This window comes from Seriola lalandi, unplaced genomic scaffold, assembly GCF_002814215.2.
Source record: "Seriola lalandi dorsalis isolate HSWRI2012SDOR001 ecotype SW California unplaced genomic scaffold, Sedor1 jcf7180002054861, whole genome shotgun sequence".
Classification (NCBI taxonomy): domain Eukaryota; kingdom Metazoa; phylum Chordata; class Actinopteri; order Carangiformes; family Carangidae; genus Seriola; species Seriola lalandi.
In genome coordinates this window covers 967,478-987,459 of record NW_019525414.1, presented here as the reverse complement: position 1 = coordinate 987,459, position 19,982 = coordinate 967,478, and the positions used below count along the sequence as shown (strand labels likewise).

General features: G+C 42.1%; 2 protein-coding genes across 5 annotated transcripts; one reads left to right on the top strand and one right to left on the bottom strand.

Annotated features, from left to right (window-relative positions):
• The first annotated feature begins 235 nt into the window (after positions 1-235).
• arhgef16 (Rho guanine nucleotide exchange factor (GEF) 16) lies at positions 236-12,965 on the top strand. Its single transcript, XM_023427413.2, has 15 exons — positions 236-396; positions 1,010-1,649; positions 2,253-2,304; positions 3,239-3,402; positions 3,785-3,841; positions 5,235-5,395; positions 6,439-6,591; positions 6,686-6,815; positions 8,104-8,178; positions 8,305-8,397; positions 8,744-8,895; positions 9,755-9,937; positions 10,175-10,245; positions 11,574-11,675; positions 11,815-12,965. Exons 2-15 carry the CDS (start codon positions 1,077-1,079, stop codon positions 11,952-11,954), a joined length of 2,106 nt encoding a protein of 701 aa, XP_023283181.1. The 5' UTR covers positions 236-396; positions 1,010-1,076; the 3' UTR covers positions 11,955-12,965.
• ybx1 (Y box binding protein 1) lies at positions 12,966-18,101 on the bottom strand. 4 transcript variants are annotated; one of them, XM_023427414.2, is made up of 8 exons: positions 17,827-18,101; positions 15,854-15,917; positions 15,571-15,604; positions 15,397-15,486; positions 14,872-15,216; positions 14,401-14,498; positions 13,758-14,044; positions 12,966-13,308 (listed from the first exon to the last, which is right to left on the bottom strand). In XM_023427414.2, exons 1-7 carry the CDS (start codon positions 17,936-17,938, stop codon positions 13,804-13,806), a joined length of 984 nt encoding a protein of 327 aa, XP_023283182.1. In that variant the 5' UTR covers positions 17,939-18,101; the 3' UTR covers positions 12,966-13,308; positions 13,758-13,803. The 4 variants fall into 4 exon arrangements, with proteins under 4 accessions (XP_023283182.1, XP_023283184.1, XP_023283183.1 ...); XM_023427416.2 differs by having other exon boundaries at positions 14,935-15,216; XM_023427415.2 differs by having other exon boundaries at positions 14,413-14,498; positions 17,827-18,100.
• Between the last annotated feature and the right edge of the window lie 1,881 nt (positions 18,102-19,982).

Here is a 19,982-nt window from a genome sequence, read left to right as displayed (position 1 = left end):
TTGATTGACAACTGGTGGAGTTCCATGTGGACAAGCAGGACTGGACAGTAGAAACAGAAACATCTGTAAAATTCAAATATTGCGCTGCTTTTCTGTGGAGAGTTGCTTCTTTAGCAGCGAGTATTTGGCTGCTTTTATCTAAACTGGCCCTCTCCTATGATTGATAGACACTCACCTGTAGTGACGTAGTCAGCGAAGCTTAATGGGCGCCTTCAAACAGGAGGAGGAAGTGAGTGAGTAAGAAGAAATATGTGACAGAGCGGAGCGAAGGACCAGAGCTGCTGCTACAGCTGCACTTCTCCTCTCTCTGGACAGCAGCTGTCGCATACTTCACACTTCTTTCTGATATCATTTAATACGGAAGCCGACCGGTGTTTGTACGCTCAACTCACACAGGTAAGACAGCTGCTACACAGCTCAGTGTCGTGGTTGCTGAGCTGCGTGTCACCTCGCTGTTTAGAACCATGGGAATGTGAGGCAGACATTTTTTTCTCCCACCCTAATCCGTCTTTAAGCAGCATACTTATTGGAGATTCAAACTCAACAAAAAAAAACAAGCTAATGTTTTATTTGGCTCTTTGTGTCATAACAGTAGGTTATATATTCTAAACCAAGCAAGTTTCTTACACTATGTAATGAATGTAATTTTAAGATTGCCACAATAATATGTTTATAGGGGTGAGGTTTGCATAATGTGCAAGTGTGTCTCCACTTGACCTCATACTCTTTGCACAGGGCAGGTCAGGAGTATTGTATCTTGTAGCTCGTGTGGTGCACAGATTTGTTGGAGCAGATCTCTATATGATGTGTTGGAGTGTGTAGGAATCAGCTGTGAGTCTCTGGTTGATTCCCTTGATATGAGTTTGAGGACTGACAACTGGCTGCTCTCTCCGACTCACTGTGTGAGTGGGGAACTGGATCGTGCTTTAAGCTCCCTTCTTTGATGGGATGAGCCCCTTATTTCTCTTGGTTATTCATGTAAAGGCTGTATTTTCTCCCTCCTCTTCAGATTCCTCTGATGTTGTAGGTTTTGTAGCACTCAGTAGACTGGGCCGTGATCACGCCAGGAGGACGCCATGTCCCAAAGCCAGTCAGACAACTGCACGGGCGACCAGGCCCCTCTAGTTCTGGAGAGCCACTTCTCCACAGAACTACATATATCTGAGCCAGGTGATGATTGCTGCCAGTCAGAAAGTCCCTCCACACCCCAACATGAAATATCCACACCCAAAGAAGATGAAGTAGACAGGCTTGTGGTGCCTCAGCAGGTGGTCTTGAGCACCCAGAGTCCTGCAGGACTGAAGGTTGGCACTCATCAACTCATCCCCAAGAGTTTAGCCACGGCTAGCCGACATAAAACCCGCCACCACACTACCGTGGTGACGTTCCCAGTGGGACTGGAGCACTCCAGCAGTGGGACCCGGAGCCGACATTCAACCCAGGGGCCAGATTTGTCCTGGGAGGATTATGACAGTGATGGAGATGGTTTTGCTTTGAGGAGGAACCGCAGGAACAAGTCGTACAGAGCAGCTGTGACCAGCCTGGATATTGAAGCCATAGCAGCAGGACAAGGGGCTATGGCCGTGCTGAAACCTGTCAGAGAGGGCAGAGCACCCAGTCCTGGTCCAGCTCGCAGCCCTGGACGCAAGGTGAATATGCCGGGGGGGGTCGGGGATCAAAGGGCAATGTTGTACTCTGTCCACTTACCATAAACTCATAGTAAAGTAAATGGAATTTGACATGCAGTTGGCTAATTACAAAAACTGTAAAAAGATCATTTTTTATCCTGTGATCTGGTGGATATTATCCTTTGAATATTTCAGAATGAAGGGTTCAGGTGCAGTCCTTCTCCAGCAATAAAGTCATCTATATTTGAAATAAATTCATTTATTTAGAAAGGCATTACAGCATTCTTTGATTTTGAACAAAACTGACTGAACAAAAGACTGATATTGATTTCAGTGCCAATATGTTCTTAAGATGAAAACAGAGCTAATAATCTCATAGGTCACAGCCAGCGTAGCCAATAGTGTCAAATGTTCCTCTAGTCATAGAGATGATGGCAACTGTTTCCTTTCCTCCAGACCAGTGCTAGTGTTGAGTAAGATCTCCTAGGGTTTTTACCAGTTTATAATTAAAAAATGCTAAATTGAAGGATTGAAAGAAAGAGGCAGTGCTTAAGAGAGATTAAAAAAAAGAGTATCATTGATGCACAAGTATTCCAAAGTGATAAACTGCTGTCTCCCCTGCAGCGAACCTTCGGGAGAAAGAGGAACCAGAAGCAACGTGGATCCTTCAAAGACGGTATGTTCACTAATGTGTCACTCTGTCCACCACTCTAAATTTGACTACAAGACTGCAAATAGCTAGGAAATGACAATGACATTTGGTGTTTTTTTCTTTTTTTGATTGCAAAGTAAATACATGTTGTGGAACTTCAACGTGGATTTGATATGTGGACGCCATAATCTCCTAGTCATAGCTCAGAAAAGATTCCATAAGGCAACAGGAGAGAGCCAAACAGGAAATCATTCACTCTGTACACTCCCAGCATGCTGAGTGTCTGTTGAATCCTGAAGGTGGATACTTGTCCTGCACCTTCACACACTGACACGTCTATGTTTTGATAAGTGGTTTTTCATAAGCAGTTTTCAGTTCTAATTATGTGGATTTGAGTGTGTGTTTACTGTTTACTTGTCTCACTGGACAAAAAGCTCTGTCTAAAGATGTTAACATTAATCTAATAATCACATTTAACACAGAGAATCCAACCTGTGACCGTTCACTAACTTAATCTTCATTCAACCTCATCATTATCATTCTGCCAATGAGACACTCCAGGCAGAAACCTGTATTTAAACCTAACTCACTGTCAGATGCATTCTCACCTCCATGCTATAATTTTCAAAGTTATTGTATGTTATCATGAATTGAATTCCACCTCTGCTTTTAGAATTTCCTACTCTTTACAGAACACCTACAATTACTTTCTTTCAATACATCAGACAGATGTGGGTGAATAGCAGGATTCTGTGTAGGCTCATTATTAGATTAATGTTTCAGTTTAAAAAAACAGGTATTTTCATCCTTTAAACTGTGTATTTTAGAATTTGCAATGGGCTTCTGTGGCGATGAAAAAATGTGATTGTGATGTGAAAGTCACATGAATCCCAAAAGCATGCAGAGACAGATGTGATAGTTCAGTTTGTTGATTTGTTGATGTTGATGCGATCCACAGCTACACCGTGCCTCTACCAGGAGATCCGTGAGCGTGGGCTGCACTCCACCAACCAGGATGAGTTGCTGGATGACTTTGTGGTGGTGGAGCCTCCTGTGGAGGACCAGGGCATCGTGGTGAAGAGCTACCGGCCAGCACAGCTCACCTGGAGCCAGCTACCACAGGTAAACCTCTAACCATCCTGACATGCAAAGTGTGAGCAAACAAGTGCACATGTACTGTATATGAATCCATTTCAGTCTTCACTTCCTTCAGCAGACAACACTGACAGCCAGTGTGTTGGTCTTCTGATGAAATATTGTTCTTTCTTTGCTCTTTAACTTTCCTTTTTTTTTTATATGAAAAAGTCTTACTGTTCTTCATAAACTAAGAACGTCCACACTCCATGACCCTGTGTAGAAATGCTGTCAGAACATACACTGAGCCTGTGTGACAGCCTGGAGATGTTTGGAGACATTTTTTTTTAAATCATTTTCATCATTTTCAAAACAAACTTTATAACGTGTGAGAGCTCCACATTGGTTTCTTTTTACATCTCTTCCAAAGGTGAAGGACACAGGAGTCCTGACAATGATCTCACCTCAGGAGAGAAAGAGACAAGAGGTGAGGTGTTTGCTTACACACAGAAACACATAGAAACATGCACTTTAAGAAAACCAAGACAAAACAAGATGTGATACAAATAATTACACAGCAATGTGATTACAACTAAGACTCAGACTGTTACTGGAATAATAAAACTCTGTAGTAGTAGTCATTAATAGTTTTTATTATTTGGTTCTCCAGTCATTTGGTATTGCACTTCCATACGTAATACAAATTTAAAAAAGAACAATCAAAATGTATGCAACAGAGGCTGTGATACCTGAAGTTTTAGTCCCTTAAAAACACTGGATCCTACATTTCCCATAGTGCAACTCACTCGCATTCCACTCCCTGCTTCTTAAATGTGTTATCTTGGTGTAACAACAAAGCCAGTTACATTTCATTAGAAACTCCTGGAAAGCAACTGAACATCACAGACTGATACCAGCTACATAGTGTTACACTATCTGAGGGTGGATTTTCCCTTTTGCAAATTGTCTTCACAAACCGTCTAACAGCAGATGTTGTGTCAATACCAAAGGTCCACCCTGTGTGCACTATAAGTCCCTGCAGAAGGCCACACCCTGCCAGTGTAATCACACTCAGGCCCTCCCCTGAGCAGGTGGTTGTCTCGCTCTGTTGTACCTTTGGTCGCCACGTGTCTAGTTTTAGTGTGCACCAGATTAAGTTACACTGCTTTACTAAATATTGACACTGTCATACAGAAAGAACTACAGCTACAAATCAACCACTGCTGATGTGTCATCCATTTCTGGTGGCTTCTGGTATATTTCTGTCATTCATTGGGATTAATGGTAAACCATTCCTCTTGAGTACATAGAGAGGAAGTTTCTGTGGGGGCTAAAACATCAGACTTTTGTGTCACTCAGTATCAAATCATACATTCACCATTTTGCACCAGTATTCAACATGCAGGGAGACGTTTGTCATAGAGGAGAGAAGAGATTCAGATTTCTCCACCAATAGCAAACTCAATAAACCAGAATACATTGCAGCCATAGCATGTGTTTTATTTTGTGTCAGGGACTTGTCTGTTTTACATTGGTGATTTTGAAGAACTCCTTCGCTGCTTTGCTCCTTCCACCAAGCATCTAACCTACAACTGAATGCAAAGAGTAGTGGCCATTTTGCTGGGCATTGTTGGACAAAGGAATTCTGGGAAATGTAGAGCATCACTAAATCACACATGAGAAAAAACAAGTGAAGGAAGTGGGTTCAGTTAAAAGTAAATAAAAAACTGACATGATATCATGACAAAATAACTTCAGAACCCCAAAGGGAGAATTCTTCCCCTTTTTTAAAGGTTGGAGCTGAAATTCAAGTACATGTTACATATGTTAATGGTTCCTCCACATGCATGTTCATTTGGGTATGTGTGATCATTTCACAGGCTATTTTTGAGATAATCACCTCGGAGCATTCGTACCTGCACAGCCTGGGCATTCTGGTGCGTCACTTCAAGAGCAACGAAGCACTAAGGAAAACCATGACGGCTACAGAGCACCATCACCTCTTCTCCAACATCTCTGTCATCCAGCAAGTCAGCCAGCGGTGGGCACAGCACGCTCATAGTCTTACATGTGTGTGTTTGTGCCTGTGGGTGATGGAAAAATGGTTGTGCAGTATGTTCACCACCTTGTAGAAAAGGATCTGATGATGCTATCAGTGTGTGAAACAGTGCACTGGGCTGTTGGTTTATCTGCTCTACAGATTTTAGATGGGGGTGTGTGTGTGTGTGTGTGTGTGTGTGTGTGTGTGTGTGTGTGTGTTACATTGTTTTCCCACTGAGATTCAGTTTCAAGTGGATAATAGGTTGCCTGAAAGTTTCAGGCAGAGCATTTGCCCTTTGCATGTCTCTAGTATCCTGTAGGCTCCGTCAACATGTTAAAACATGCTAGCTAAACTGGTTCTGCTGCCTGAGGAGTATTCCTGGCTTGAGAGCTTGTGTGTTGCTCTGTGCATTGCTGGCTACTTTATTTTGGATTAAAATAGATTCTGCTCTAGCAGCGAGGGAGGAAGAGCCCGTCTGGCTTTGATCCTCTTGTTGTCTTTTTCAAGGTAAAACAGAATGTGTGAAAGTAGAAGGCAGAAGTTCTCTGCCTGTGTCTGACTCATGTCTGACTTACAGTCTCTGTGTTTGAATGTGTGTCCTGTAGTTGCCGAGGTTGGGCTGTTGTTTAGGTTTCATTTTACTCCTTTTTGTTAAAAAGGCACTTTGCAAGGGTGGGATTGAAAGTCATTCAAGTCAGTGGAGTCAGAAGGGACCAGCTGCATCAGTGTGATGAAGTTAAAATTAGAGTTTATGTTACTTTAGTGTTTTGGGATGTTGGAAAGTTAATACATTTTTCAGTATCAACTGAGTTAAAAGAAGAACACGCCTTTCGCTTCAGAAATGACAGGCTCAAAAACAATTGCTTCCAGTGATACAATAGTTACAAACATTACTTAACATTAACTTAACAGGGACACACTAAAGTAAATAGGCTTCAGTTCAGCCTCAACATACCCCTCTCATATCTGTGTGTATCCTGCTCAGGTAGTTAGTCTGCGGAAGGAAAAACATCGTCCTCACTTCCTCACTTCTCCATTTTCAGGTTTTTTGAGGACCTTGAACGGCGTCACTATGACAACCCAGTGATTCGAGACATTAGCGATATTGTTCAGAACCACGCTGCACACCACTTTGAACCCTACATTGTCTACTGCTCCAACGAGACCTTCCAGCAGAGGACACTGCAGAAGCTGCTGTGAGTAGCACAACCAACTGTTCCATGCTGCTGGGTTTCTGCAGTAACACACAGCAGGACGAGCTAAACTTCCCTTTTTCTTTGTGTCTCAAAGGACCAGCAACAGCGCGTTCAAAGAGACCCTGAAGCAAATTGAAGGGAGCAGTGAATGCGGCGGCCTCCCCATGATCTCTTTCCTCATCCTTCCTATGCAGCGAGTGACCAGACTGCCCCTGCTGCTGGATGTTAGTGTAACCTTTACTTTCCTACATGCACAGCTCTCAAACCTAACACTGAAGCAGTGTGAGACTTGTGACAGCAGGTGTGTGCTTGGAGAATGAGGGACTTTTTATATATATTATTATATGATATACCAAGGCACATACAAACAATATAATTATCGATTACAACTTAGAAGCCTTGAATGTCCCTGGCTTCTGTTAAAAAAAAAAAGTTGTACCAGAATATAGCTGAGTAACAATATAGCAAATAAGAATCCCCTTAAGAAAAGGGGAGGGGGGTAAATAAATGACTGATGGATGTACATGAGTAATATATCTTGTCCCTTTGCAGTCTAATAGCAAGTTAGCCTTTCCATTTCAAAGATATCATAAGTAATGTTAATCCAATCATCAGTTGTTTTGTACTTTTGGTTTTAGCCCCCTTCTAGTGATGTGTTTGTGCCAGCAGCGCCTCGAATCCGGAGCAGCTATCTGACCTCAGAGATTCTCAAGTTTAAATCATCAATCTGGGGAACTTTTTCCGAAACCTTGTGAACCTCCTGTCAGAATGGGCTCAGTATTGAGCAATATTGACCAGGATATATGATCATGCTTTGCTCCAGCAACTGTAGTGTAGTGTTTTAGTAAAATTAGTCTTTTGAACAGGAGGAAGCAAGAAAAGAAGAATATGAAGTTTCCATTGTAGTTCTCACACATTTTTCCATCCCTCCTCAACTATATTTAGGTTTCCCTACCTTTCCCGTTTTTGTTTTACATACAATGAGTTATATTTTGTATGTTGTAAACCCTTGCAAAGTTGTGATGTTCTTATGGTTTGAATTCAAAACATATGCCTTTACAAAGACCTTAAGCAGAACATTATCTAGTTCTGTTTATTTAATTTTTCAATGTGACGCCAGACTTGAAGAAATCTGTAAAAATTATTATTTTTGAAGCCATGTTGCACCATCTGAAAACTTTGACAGCCTATTTTTAACAGTTTTGTGATTATAGCATTGTTCCATAAATTAAAATCCACAGATTTCCAAGATAGATTAGAAAAACCTGTTTGTTGATTACAACTTGAACTGGAAGCTCCCCTGTTTGTGCAGCCTCTGCCGTTCAAGTTTTTTGAGTTGATTGGAAGACGCAGAACAACTGCAAATGAATATTTTCCAAGAGATAGATTATGCATGTATGATGCATCTAAATGTTTAACGGATGTTTTTTCTATTTGGATTTAGGAACTTCATATTCAAACTGATGTCAGAAGTGAATAACCGGCTTTCATGACTTTGTTTTCTCCTTACAGACAATCTGCCAGAAAACTCCAGACAAGACAGCGGAGTACTTTGCTGCTGTTTGGGCTCTTCACGCCATCAGCAAGGTAGAGATGCTGAATCTCCAGCTCTTTGGTGACCGGATGAAAGGGGACTGTGAAGCTGAGTGTTTTTAAGCTCATGATTGTCATTCATCTTTATATAATGTTATTATTAACGTCTTATCTCAACAGTTGGTCACTAGCTGCAATGATGGAGCAAGGCGGATGGAGAGGACAGAGCAGATGTACACCATCCAGAAACAGATGGATTTTGGTAAAATCAAGGTGAGGCGTATATTCTAGTAAGAATACAGTCAGTGGAGCGTTTTATTGAGGGAAGTCTTTAGTCTTTAGAAGTGTATTAACGAGTGCATTAAAGCCGACGTTTACATGATTTTAAGATCAATTTTTATTCATCCTCCCAGATGTTCTCAAAGGCACAGAGTGAGTGGCTTTGACCCTGGCTGGAGAGATAATGATAATGAAAATATAAATATGGTATAGCGGTTGTACGGTTTGTACCACCCCTGCCTAATTTTCAGCCCGGAAAAACCCTGGTAATAACGCAAATCCATTAGAAGAAAACGCCTTGGTCCAGTTTGCTGACCTGATAAATTTCGTGTCTTCACAGCCATTTCCTCTGGTGTCATCATCGCGGTGGCTGAAGAAGCGTGGCGAGCTGGCCGTCTCCACGGAGGAGCTCAGCATCTGGAGGGCTTTCAGCAACAGGAGCTACTACCTCTTTCTCTTCAATGATGTACTGATCGTTACCAAGAAGAAGAGGTCAGTGGGTCAAAAATACACAGAATTCCTTTTGAATATTATTCCCTTAAATTCAGTTTCATATTCACATAAATGTCAGTAAATATTCTCCATAATGTCAAAATAATGACAGTCAGTGAGGTGTACAGTCTGTTGGGATCCCCTCAGATGCATTCAGCCTCCTGTAAGATCCTGCTGAGGGGTAAGCATTAGAAACAATGAAAGCAGAGCTGGAAGCTGAAGCATTAAGGTGTCTCTCACTGAACACATCACTTTTTCAAATAAAAAAGAGCCTCGTAGGGACTCTGGTAAACTGGGCGGCTAGAGAAGACAAACTTCATAATTACACCCAGTTTATTTTTCACTTCATCTCTCCTGGTGGGTCCAGCTGCTGGCTGGCAGGGGACATCAGAAACAGAGAGAGGAAGAGGACAGAAAGGAGAGAGAGAATGGATGTGGTGTGTGCATACTTGAGATTCTTCAATCTTGCGTTCAGCATGTTAGCTTGACTGTTGACTTTCTGTTTTGAGTTAGGGAGAAAGCAAACAATGTCAGCTCAGTGGAAGGAGTGACCACAACACTGGAGTCATTTTGAGGGTTGTAAAGTCCACACTGTGACCTGGTCTTCGGGTGGTAATATGGAGGAAATGCTATTAGCAGATAGTCAAGGAATGTAGTTTTGTTTGCTTTTTGTTTACTTTGCTTTATGTACGATTGTAGCTGGGTTTAGCTGCACTATAATTTGTGAAAATGTCATTTAAAGTCACATTATTTGTGTGATTTCTGCATGTTGCGGCCAGAGAATAACATTTTTTTTTATCTGGTTAAAAAAAATTGGCAAAACAAATTACATTTTGGTAAACACTGTCTCTAAATCCAGTGAGGAGAGCTTTGTGGTGATGGACTATGCCACTTTGGAGAATGTGGAGGTGGAGGTTGGAGAGGACGCTGAGGAACGGACGTCTCCGCCTGCCAAGAACAGCCACTATCTTTCCTTCAAACTGCTGATGAGCAGGAACAGCGAGGGCAGATCAGAGCACATCTCCCTGGTGGCCGATTCAAGGTACAGCCATGAATACTGGCCTCTGGGAAACTTGCTCCCATTGTTCTCATGCATGACCTGGAAACAAGATCTAATATTTTGTGTCTGGCTCCCTCTACTGATGGAAGTCTGAACACCAACCTAAAGTGTTCCCATGCATTTAGTTCATTCATAAGAAACAGACTTTTTTGTCTTATCACATGTACAGTGTGCACACATGTACATATTTAACTAAGCTTTCTTGTCTCTGTTGCCAAGGATGGACCGGGCCCGTTGGATAGTTGCTCTTACAGAGCACGAGCAGGCAGGTGTCTTCACCTGTACAGATGGTAAGTCAGTCTGTTTTATTTACCAAGAGTATCATTCTTTGAAATACACAAAGTTAACTCTGAGTTTGACCTTCATTTTCAGTGTGACAACTAATAAGAAATCTGTTCTCTTTCCTCTCATGTGTAAATTATTCCTTGGTCACGAGAGCCTTCAATAGTTGGTTAATGCAGTGTGTTGTGTAAAAAAACAGACAGTTTGGGTTCATTTTCCATTTCAAATGAGTCTGCAACGATTTAAAATACAATCTTGTTCACACACATATCATACCTGCTTAGTTTCTCCCTTCTCCCAGACTTATGACCTATTTCCCGATGTTTTCTTGATCTGTGTGAACCCTGACCAAGCAGTAAAGTCCAAGGAGCTCCCTGTAGACCTCTGCAATAAAATTGTGGCAAGGAACAATTCTGGAAAAGGTCTCTGGCTGTTCTTGAACGGCCCAGCCAAAGCCCAGACTTAAACCCCATAAAATATCTGTGGAGAGACCTGAAGTTCAAACTCTTCCCATCTAATCTGACAAGGCTTTAGATGATCTGCCAGGAGGAATGGGACAAACTGCCCACATCCAGGTGTGCAAAGCTCCGAGAGACTTAACCAAGAAGCTCAAAGCGATAATTGCTGCCAACGTGAGCTCTACCAAGTGCTGAGCTGAAGGGCCTGAATACTTTAGTGACTACTACAAGTTTTGATTTTTAATATATTTGGGAAAAATTCTAAATACATGTTTCAACTTTATTATAGGTTATTGAATTTTGACTGAGGCAAAATTTTAACATTTATCCATTTAGAATTAAATCTACAACACAATAAAGTATGCACAAAGTGAGGGGGTCGGAACACTTTCTAAAGCCACTCTATGTACCAAACATCCACAGTATGAACTTCAAGACATGACAGATGTGACGCGATCGTTCAGACTCCTACAGACTGGGCCTTAGTATCCAATATGTCTGTAAGCCAAACATGCAGTTTTTATTAAACTAAATTAAAGCAGTGATCTTGTTGACACCGCTACACAACCTTGTGTTACTCACTGTTAAAGTTAAAACAAAACCATTACACAAGCAACACTCACAGTGGGTGTGTGCTGATGTTTAAGAGTGTGTGATATCTCTGACATTTGATATCGTTATCAAAGGGTGTGCCTTTCCAGGGAGAAATGACACATCTCAGGAAGTAATGTGACAGGCTGTGGGTATTCAGTTGTGTGGCAGAGGAACTGAAGTCTTCACGGCAACTCAATAAGAAGAACCACATACAAAGTGCTGAAAACAGAAACAGAAAAGCTTTGGTTTTATTCACCACATAGAATTATGGGAATATGTTTCAGGTCTGCCACAGTATGAGGCCACTAAAGCCTACATGCCAAAGGAGCCAGATGAGCTGGGGCTGCAACAGGCTGAGCTTGTCATTGTCATACGGAAAGAGGAAGGTGAGGCCCTGTTACTGCCCTCTTACTAGCTGTAATAAAACTTGAATCCTGACCTTCTAGCCCAGTCAGTGTCCCTTCCTCTACAATCCATAAAAAGCATGAGTGCTCATATGAAACTTCAGCTGTCTGTTCTTCCTAGCTTGGTGCTATGGGGAGAGAATGCGAGATGGAGAGAGAGGTTGGTTTCCTGCTAGCTGTGCCACAGAGATCACCAACCCCACCGCCATGGAGAACAACGTGCAACGCATGAAGCGCTTGCGCAAAGAGACCAACGTTTGAAGGGCAATACTATCGTATAAGGATGTACACGGGACAAAATAACAGAAACCCCTTCTAGTAGATTTGTGATGCTCACTTTGTTCAGTTTTTGTTGAGACTGCATTACTAGTGAATTACGTTGGACATAGGAAAAGTATTAATTATTGGTCCAGAGGTCCATTACCAACAGACTGAAAGACATGTTCAAGGATATGTAAAGCATTAAAAGTGGACATTAAAGCCATCTTGGTGCCCCCAGTGGTAGAAGATGTACAGGAGCCATGAGGTACTTGGTTTGATTTCAACCAGTCAGACAATCCAAACCAGTTATTTTAAAACATGGCCATTAGGTAGAACATCAAAAAACTATTTTTAGCAGAGCCATATATATATATATATATATTTACTTCACCTTCTAGTGTGCAACCAATAACTCATTTGCAGTAGTAGGATTTTTTTGGCCAGCAATGGACATTTCATTGAACTTGTACAGCACTACCTTGTTATTTCCTTGTTGGTGTGAATGTAAATTTTAACTTACTGGCTGTAGTAAATAATGAACCTCTAATGCAGCCTCTGGTTTTATTTCCAAACTAGTAGCTAGAAAATGTAATGTTATTGTCTACATACACTGTAGTGTGAGAAACTGCATGCGAAAAAATTGAAGTGTATTTCCTACACTTTGCTTTCAGGAATGTTGTCCCCTGAACCCAAGATGAGAAATTTGATCCACATAGTACTAAATACGGGTTACATTTGTGTCACATGTTAATGGTGCTGTCTAGGGTTTTTGTTACCATGGTTTTGGTAAACATTAGCCTTTTTAAAATGTAGTTTATGGTATAGCATATTATTGTTAAAGTTGGTAGATGAAATATTTACTGCACCGTACAAGGTTGTCTTTGTCTACATGTATGAAAGGAAAAAACACTCCCAGTCTACACTTTAATTGAAAGAAAACTAATTCTGTGGTTTGTGCCATTGTGTAGAGCCCATATACTTGAAAATAAAATAAAGCCACCGGAGACTGTATTCCTGGTTTCTGGACTTTTATTTGAGCTTGCATTTTGTTAAAATGTTTGAATACATAAAAAGTTATTTAAAAATGTCAAACTGACCAGATATCAAATTCCATTTTCTCTTTAAAAACCATTTGGTGTAAAAACTTAGGACAGATTTAGAAAAACATTTGCTGTTTCCCCAAAACTTTTTGTAGCTGTCACATAAAAATAATGGAAAAAAAACAAGTCTGCATAGATTCTGCAGGCAATCGGTGGTAATCTGGTCAAATGCATGGTGCAAGCTTGTGACGTTCGTCAAGTCAAATCTTTATTGCTCAGATCTTGTTTGATGTTTCTTCTTGTTGACAAAAAAACTGTGAAAGAAGAAAATTTGCAAATTAGTCCATTGTTCATCTGTTTACTGAATTTTCATTTGGCATTTTCAATCATTTGGGTTTAGTCATGTAGATCGCTACATAATGAGTTGCCTGAAAATGTGCATCATCACCAAATAGCAGAAAAAGAATGCGAAGCCCAAAGCTATTGCTCATGTTAGTGAGACAATAGCGAGCAGGCTCTATGGTGCCAGACAGTTTGCTTTATCAAATCCACTGCATTACCTCATGCTTTGGATCATCCGTTACAGAGCCAAAAAAGTGCAATGACAAGCTAGGCAGGCTTACTTACGGAAAAGAAAATAATATCTATCAAAGCCCCTTGTGAACCTCAATGTGCTCCACATGCTGAATCTGAAGAAGATATCTGAATGTATAGGCAGCTAAAGCTGATGGAAATGAAGGCCGTCACGAGGCCATAGACTCACCCGGACGATGGTAAAAGATGGTAGGTGCCGGTGGGCAGTTTGCTTCCTACTCAGCCCCACCCTGCTGGGCCTCGGGAGCGGACGTTTTCTCTGCAGATGGGTCACCTCCTGTCTTGGCCTCCTTGTTTTCCTGGCCGGGCTTGCCACCAGTCTGTTGGCGTCTGCGGCGGTAGTTGAAGTTACGGCGGTAGCGCCTCTGGCGGGGCTGTTGGTTTTGACCACCTTCGCCACCCTGATTCTCCTTGTCCTCTTCACCGTCCCGCACCGGTCTGGGACGGGGTGGACCCCTGGAAAGAACAGGAAAAATGGCAAGAGGCTGTAAGCAAACACGACGCACACAGTGACGAAGTGGAGATATCATGCAAAGAACACATCGTCCACTGAGACAAGATACTGTTTAACAGTCGTAAGACAATTGCTGCTGGAAAAAAAAAAGACAAATTTGGATGCACAGCTGCAGTTTGAGGTTAGGCTGTAATGAAGGGAGAGCTTCTTTGGCCAAAACAGGTGGCATCAATTATTATTAAAAGGTTCTTTTTAAAAGTTAAATTCAGTTTGGGGGATTTGAAGCTAGGATCCGGACAGTCCAATGTTTTATTCTCCCTTTATTGCAGCCCTGCGTCAATGAAGCCAACATGCAAACCTTGGTCTGAACCTTGGTCGGAAGCCTCTGTAGTAGTTCTGCCTCACTGGTTTGTTGCCCTGGTCTGGACCTCCCTGGCTCTCGTCACCCTCACCTCCCTGAAAGCCAACAGATCAAATAGCAAGTGATACACTGCTTTTTCCGGAGTCAGTACACAGGCAACCTTAAGAACATGTTTAATGTATACAACATAAAATAGTTGTAATGAAACTGGCCAGGTTGCCATTTAATGTTGAGAATGATAAAAAAAAATCAACATCAGGCAGCTCTGACGGAGCTGAGGGGCCTATTTGAATCAGATTGGAAGGTATTGGCAAGACCCCCGATACACCAAGATCAAATTGTTCACAACCACGTGAGTGTTAGAAAGGAGAGTGTTTTAAGTCGTGTATGACAACCTATCAAGGGTCCCAATTTTGTTACGGGACAGCTGGGTGCCTGCTTCAGGATAGTAGCCCTGTGACGGCGTACCTCAGTCATCTCTCCGCGTGGTGCGTTGGTGTACGGGGGCCGGCGCCCGTAGCGTCTACGTACAAAGTATGGCGGGTAGCGCCGTCTGCCAGGGTAAGTGGGTCTGCGCTGCTGTTGCTGCTGGTCTCCTTCAGGGGCACTCTCTCCCCCTTCTCTGCTGCTTTTGTCTCGACCTCCGCTGCCAGGCTCACCCTCTCCGTCACTCTGGTAATTCTCTGGATAGTCTCCGCCACGAGGAGGGCCCCTCCTTCGGGGGTAGCGCCTATAACGGTTCCTGTCAGCAGCATACTTACTTCCTTGGACTGCAACGCCTCCTGGGCCAGTGACATTTGCCGCCTCTGCTCCCTGTACCCAGCAGAATTTTTTTTAAAGAAATGTAATTGCTCAAATTAATTATCTGAGGAAGAACAACTACTGGGGTGTTTTTTTTTATTTTTTATTTAAATAAATAAAAGGAGCTGCAAATTAAAATCAGAACGTTCGACCTTGTCACAAAACTGGATTACCAACCAGAACATAGTTTACCTTCTCTCCCTCGACTACATCAAACTCCACAGTTTCTCCATCTCCAACACTGCGAAGGTATTTCCTCGGGTTGTTCTTTTTGATGGCTGTCTGAAAACATGAAAAGTTCAGATGTGAGATTTTAAATTTGTGATTGTTTTAAAAAATTAGAAAACAACACAACCTACAACTTACCTGGTGTACAAAAACGTCCTCTTTTGTATCATTCCTAAACAAAGGAAGAAAACCACTCAGTTACTACTTGGCAGAATTCTGTTAAGCCACATAATTCAACAGATTGCAACTAAACCAGCTAGCATAAGGATTAATCAAGTACTGCACAGACCAGCAGACAAATCGTCTGGTCAGCTTTGTAAGCAAATCAAAGCCATAATAGGATTTGGAATGGTCCTTGACACACACACACACACAGATAATATCAGAGATTTAAAGAAGCAGGGATGTGGGGTTCACTTGCCTATTGATGAAACCATATCCATTCCTGACGTTGAACCATTTGACTGTACCCAAGACTTTTGTTGCTGCAAAGAGACACAATAAAACTAAATGAATAAGCAAGGTTAATGTCCAGTCATCACCTTTTTGTGTTACACTGACAGGAGATTGCACTGTGCGTAAATGAAGAGCTTCCAACAAGGATCTCTGTTTCGCAAGACCTTTCTACCCATGAGAAACAGTAATGGAATCAAATAACGACAGATGATGAGAAACTAACCATGGCCACAGATAATGTGGAAGTTATATTTAACTCCCAACTGTCACCCTTTTTATAGATCCTGATGCTTAGGGGTGCCCTATGCCAGCTGCACTTGGTGTGAGGCATGACCAAAGAGAACTATGAGCCAGTAATGACTACACCATTTCCCATGTAGATCTAAAGATGTCTTATTACCGGCATTATCAGTGACTCTGTCCTTTTCGAAACTGCTGTGGTGCAACATGCCGAAGACGGCTTAAGTATTAGAGTAGCCCGGTGTCACTGACAACGTTTCAAAGTTCAACTACTACAGACCTACTGCCCCATTTTTGGCCACACTGCACATTGCCTGAGCGCTCACACGTGGTAGAGTCGCGCCCGGATATGTTAGCAGGCAGTGAGCCCAGCTGGCTTGTTAGCATAGCCATGTAGCTAGCTGGGTCTGAACCATGTGGTTGGATTAGAGCCAGCAAGCGGAAATGACCGTAAGACATCAGACGGCATTTATTGTGACCAATGGTTTTTTAAGCATTAAAATAAATACGTCGTTGTTGTAATTGTTTTCAGCAAACCGACAACTAAATGTTAAAAAAATCCGTGGAATCACACGGCGGACATTTTAGGTGGCCCCTTCAGCCATGTAAATAGCTAACATTAGCTGGCTAGGCTAACATGGTTTCGTTAGCCAACGATCAACCATTGCTGTTAAGTACCTAGGCCATAACGATAGCGCTTAATTTCGAACAAAATTCGACAACCGTTGACAGTTGAATTCTTGTGTATTTATAAACCAGCGTTGATATGATTGTTTCGCCAACTACATTGGACAAAGGTTTGTCTGTGTTTCGGCTATTTTGGAGGAAAATTACCATCGTGGAATCAGACTCTTTGGTGTGAACAAAGGGACGGCCAGCGGCTAACGTTAGCTTGCGTTCGACGACAGCACCCGTAGCCGGTTAAGTGAGCAGTATGCTGTGTTCCACCACGATGTGATTAACATTTTAGCTACTGATAACTTTCCGACATCTCGACGTAAACTACTGTAGCCTGACAAGAAAAATCCTGTAAAGAGTGACATTAACGTTGGCGGACAGGGGTCCCGATGACAGCTAGAAACAACTTCAACGGTCGTGCATGTGACGGCCAACCGGCAACATAGGATTCTATGGCGGATACTGAACATTAGAAGGCCGATGAACAGGACAGATTACCGATTTAAATTGAAGGATTATTTTTTACCAATCGCACACCCTTATCTTAAAGTAATTCCATATTTAAGTCATACTGTTAGTAATTAACAACTGATATTAAATTACCAAACAGTGGGTATAGAGGTAAATCTAGCACTGTTAACACGATCCATCCTCTAACTGACATTTTTAAGACTGTTTCGCTAGTTGACAGCAAAAGGAAATAATTTTACTTTGGTAAAGATAAAGCCTACAATAGCCAATACTTTATTGAGATCCACCACTATTTTACAGACATCTCACAAATTATTCATAATATGCAAAAAATATAAGCGGCCTTTTCGCGAAATTAAGATTTATTTGGCCCTCTGCTAATTTCAAATATTCTATGTGAGTTGACGACAATGTCAGATTAACGTAGAAACCCAACGGTTAATTGAGCCAGCGATCGACTCGTAAACGTTAGCAACCGCCGATTTTCCGCATCGCCTCTACTGGGTCCCAAACCACGTTAGCTAACTAGCTAATTTCCCGTAGTCTTACCGATGACCTTCTTATCCCCCGCGGAAGCTGCGGCTGCCGGGCTGGATGGGCTCTCCGCATCGGCAGCAGGCTGCGGCGGTTGTTGTTGTTGTGTCTCGGCCTCGCTGCTCATGGTTACTACTGGTTGGTAATGGCTTCTGCCGGCGGCGGCTCTCTGCTATGTTTCCCGGTGCTAGATGGTAACCTGGGCCGGCGGTGGTGGGGGCTACTGCCTTCGGGCTCTCTGCTTTCCTCTTTCCGCTCCCGTTGCCGATCGAACTGGGCAGACTGTGGAACTGTGCCGGGGAATGTTCTTGGTTGGGGGACCGCCCAACGACTCTTCGTATTGGCTAGAATCATCAACGGAAAACAAAATCTGTTCTTATTGGCTAAGACAACTGTCAATTTCGTTTGATATACGCGTTTGCAAAAATTGATTGGCTAAAGGGAACGTACCTGTCCATTTCCACTGCTTCATAATGATGTCAAAGCCAGACGAGTCAGACAGATAACTGACACTTTTGGAACGGTGTCTTCTTGCCTGTGTAAATGCCATACCACCCAATAACATTTACCCATTGAGAATTAAAACAAAACTTTAGATTTTCAGATTTGTCTCTCAAGCCTTAGAATATGATTTCAACTTTGTAAACTGGGTGCTACTTAAAGTTGCATGGGAACGTTGATTGTATGGCTGCCATCACTAATGACAAAATATTAAATGCCTGTAGATATTGTGTTGAGAGATATCTGACGTAAATTAAGGGGAGAATTAGGAAGGCCTTTATTTACTTAACTGATGTACATGTTATATCTTACATGTTTAATGCGCTGTCATTTCTCACCCCAGCCTGTGCACTCTATTTCAGCACACATACAGTATGTAACACAGTTCACTATGCCATATCATTGAAATTATTCTACATTCACTGGAAGAAATTTTAAAATCTTGTCAATCCTACTTTCTGTAAATTGTGTCTTACATGGTTCTCCCTCTTAAATTTGAACATATACAAGAGCTCAAATAGTGACAGTGAATCCTTATGTAATACACTCAAATTGTCCAGCGCAATAAACTAGGTAAAATCTGTCACTATCCTGAGTGAATTTAGAAACTCCGCAGAGCAGACAGACCCAGACTGAGTGCAAGACAACCCCCCCACAGCCCCCCACCCATTGTCATGTTAATGCTCCACTGGCACGGTTTATGAGCATTGGCTGATGTGTGAAGAACTCGGTGTTAATGGCCAAGCCCCATTCTCCCACACAAAGATGGGCTTTAGCATTGACCCCAGAAAGCCTCCCCACGAAGAGACCCCCCTCCTCAAATAAAAAAGAAAGAAAAAACAAAAAAACAACCTTCTTCCTGCCTCCATAAGAACAGAGTCTACATCTGAAAGGATTCTTTTGTGTCAATGGAACAAGGTCCAAGGCAAAAAGAGGGAGAGCGTGGATGGGGGAAACCTTCTTCCTGCCTCCATAAGAACAGAGTCTACATCTGAAAGGATTCTTTTGTGTCAATGGAACAAGGTCCAAGGCAAAAAGAGGGAGAGCGTGGATGGGGGAGGGGCTCTGGGAGCTTAGATTTGTATGGATGGCTAAGACAAGAAGAGGTAACCATAAGTTCAGCAGAGGATTGCTCGGCACTGGAGTGTGTGCCTTTGAGGACTCTCGTGCCTTTTACTGTAAAGTGCTTCCCTCCTCTGCACCACGGCAGTAGGGCTAAGATTGAGTATTACCCACTATCACTTCAGAATCCACCTGGGCTGCACGATTCCTAAATGATAACTACAATCTCTTTCCAAACTAAAGAATGTGAGGAAAACATCCCTGCATTTTCTAAGGGGCAGAAAATTAGCTGAGAAAATCTACCAAAAACAGTGCATATCACACTGGGTACACAATGTTCTTAAAATGCAAAATTGAATTCAGAGCAGTTTCCAACCATGGATATGTGACTTCTTCAATACACATTGAATGAATCTTTATTTAAAAAAAGGCAGATAAAAAAGTGGATCAAAGTAAAAGGGCCTGATAAGCTAAGTATTTGAGTTTAGTTGGTCTTAAACTCCACGGCTACTGTTAATATTGTAATACACACATACTTTGTGAAATTGGTTAACAGCAATTAAGTCCTTGTTACTGCTTTGAGCTGAATGTAAAACTACAAATGCATT

Bases quoted from the DNA above. Each gene is read 5' to 3' on its own strand.
- arhgef16 (XM_023427413.2), top strand. From the start codon at position 1,077: ATGTCCCAAAGCCAGTCAGACAACTGCACGGGCGACCAGGCCCCTCTA. The intron at 5,396-6,438 runs GTGGGCACAGCA...CTCCATTTTCAG, and splicing joins ATCCAGCAAGTCAGCCAGCG to GTTTTTTGAGGACCTTGAAC. The intron at 10,246-11,573 runs GTAAGTCAGTCT...AATATGTTTCAG, and splicing joins TGTCTTCACCTGTACAGATG to GTCTGCCACAGTATGAGGCC.
- ybx1 (XM_023427414.2), bottom strand. From the start codon at position 17,938: ATGAGCAGCGAGGCCGAGACACAACAACAACAACCGCCGCAGCCTGCT. The intron at 15,918-17,826 runs GTAAGACTACGG...GTCTCTTTGCAG, and splicing joins GGGGGATAAGAAGGTCATCG to CAACAAAAGTCTTGGGTACA. The intron at 14,499-14,871 runs GTACGCCGTCAC...GTTGGCTTTCAG, and splicing joins CACGCGGAGAGATGACTGAG to GGAGGTGAGGGTGACGAGAG.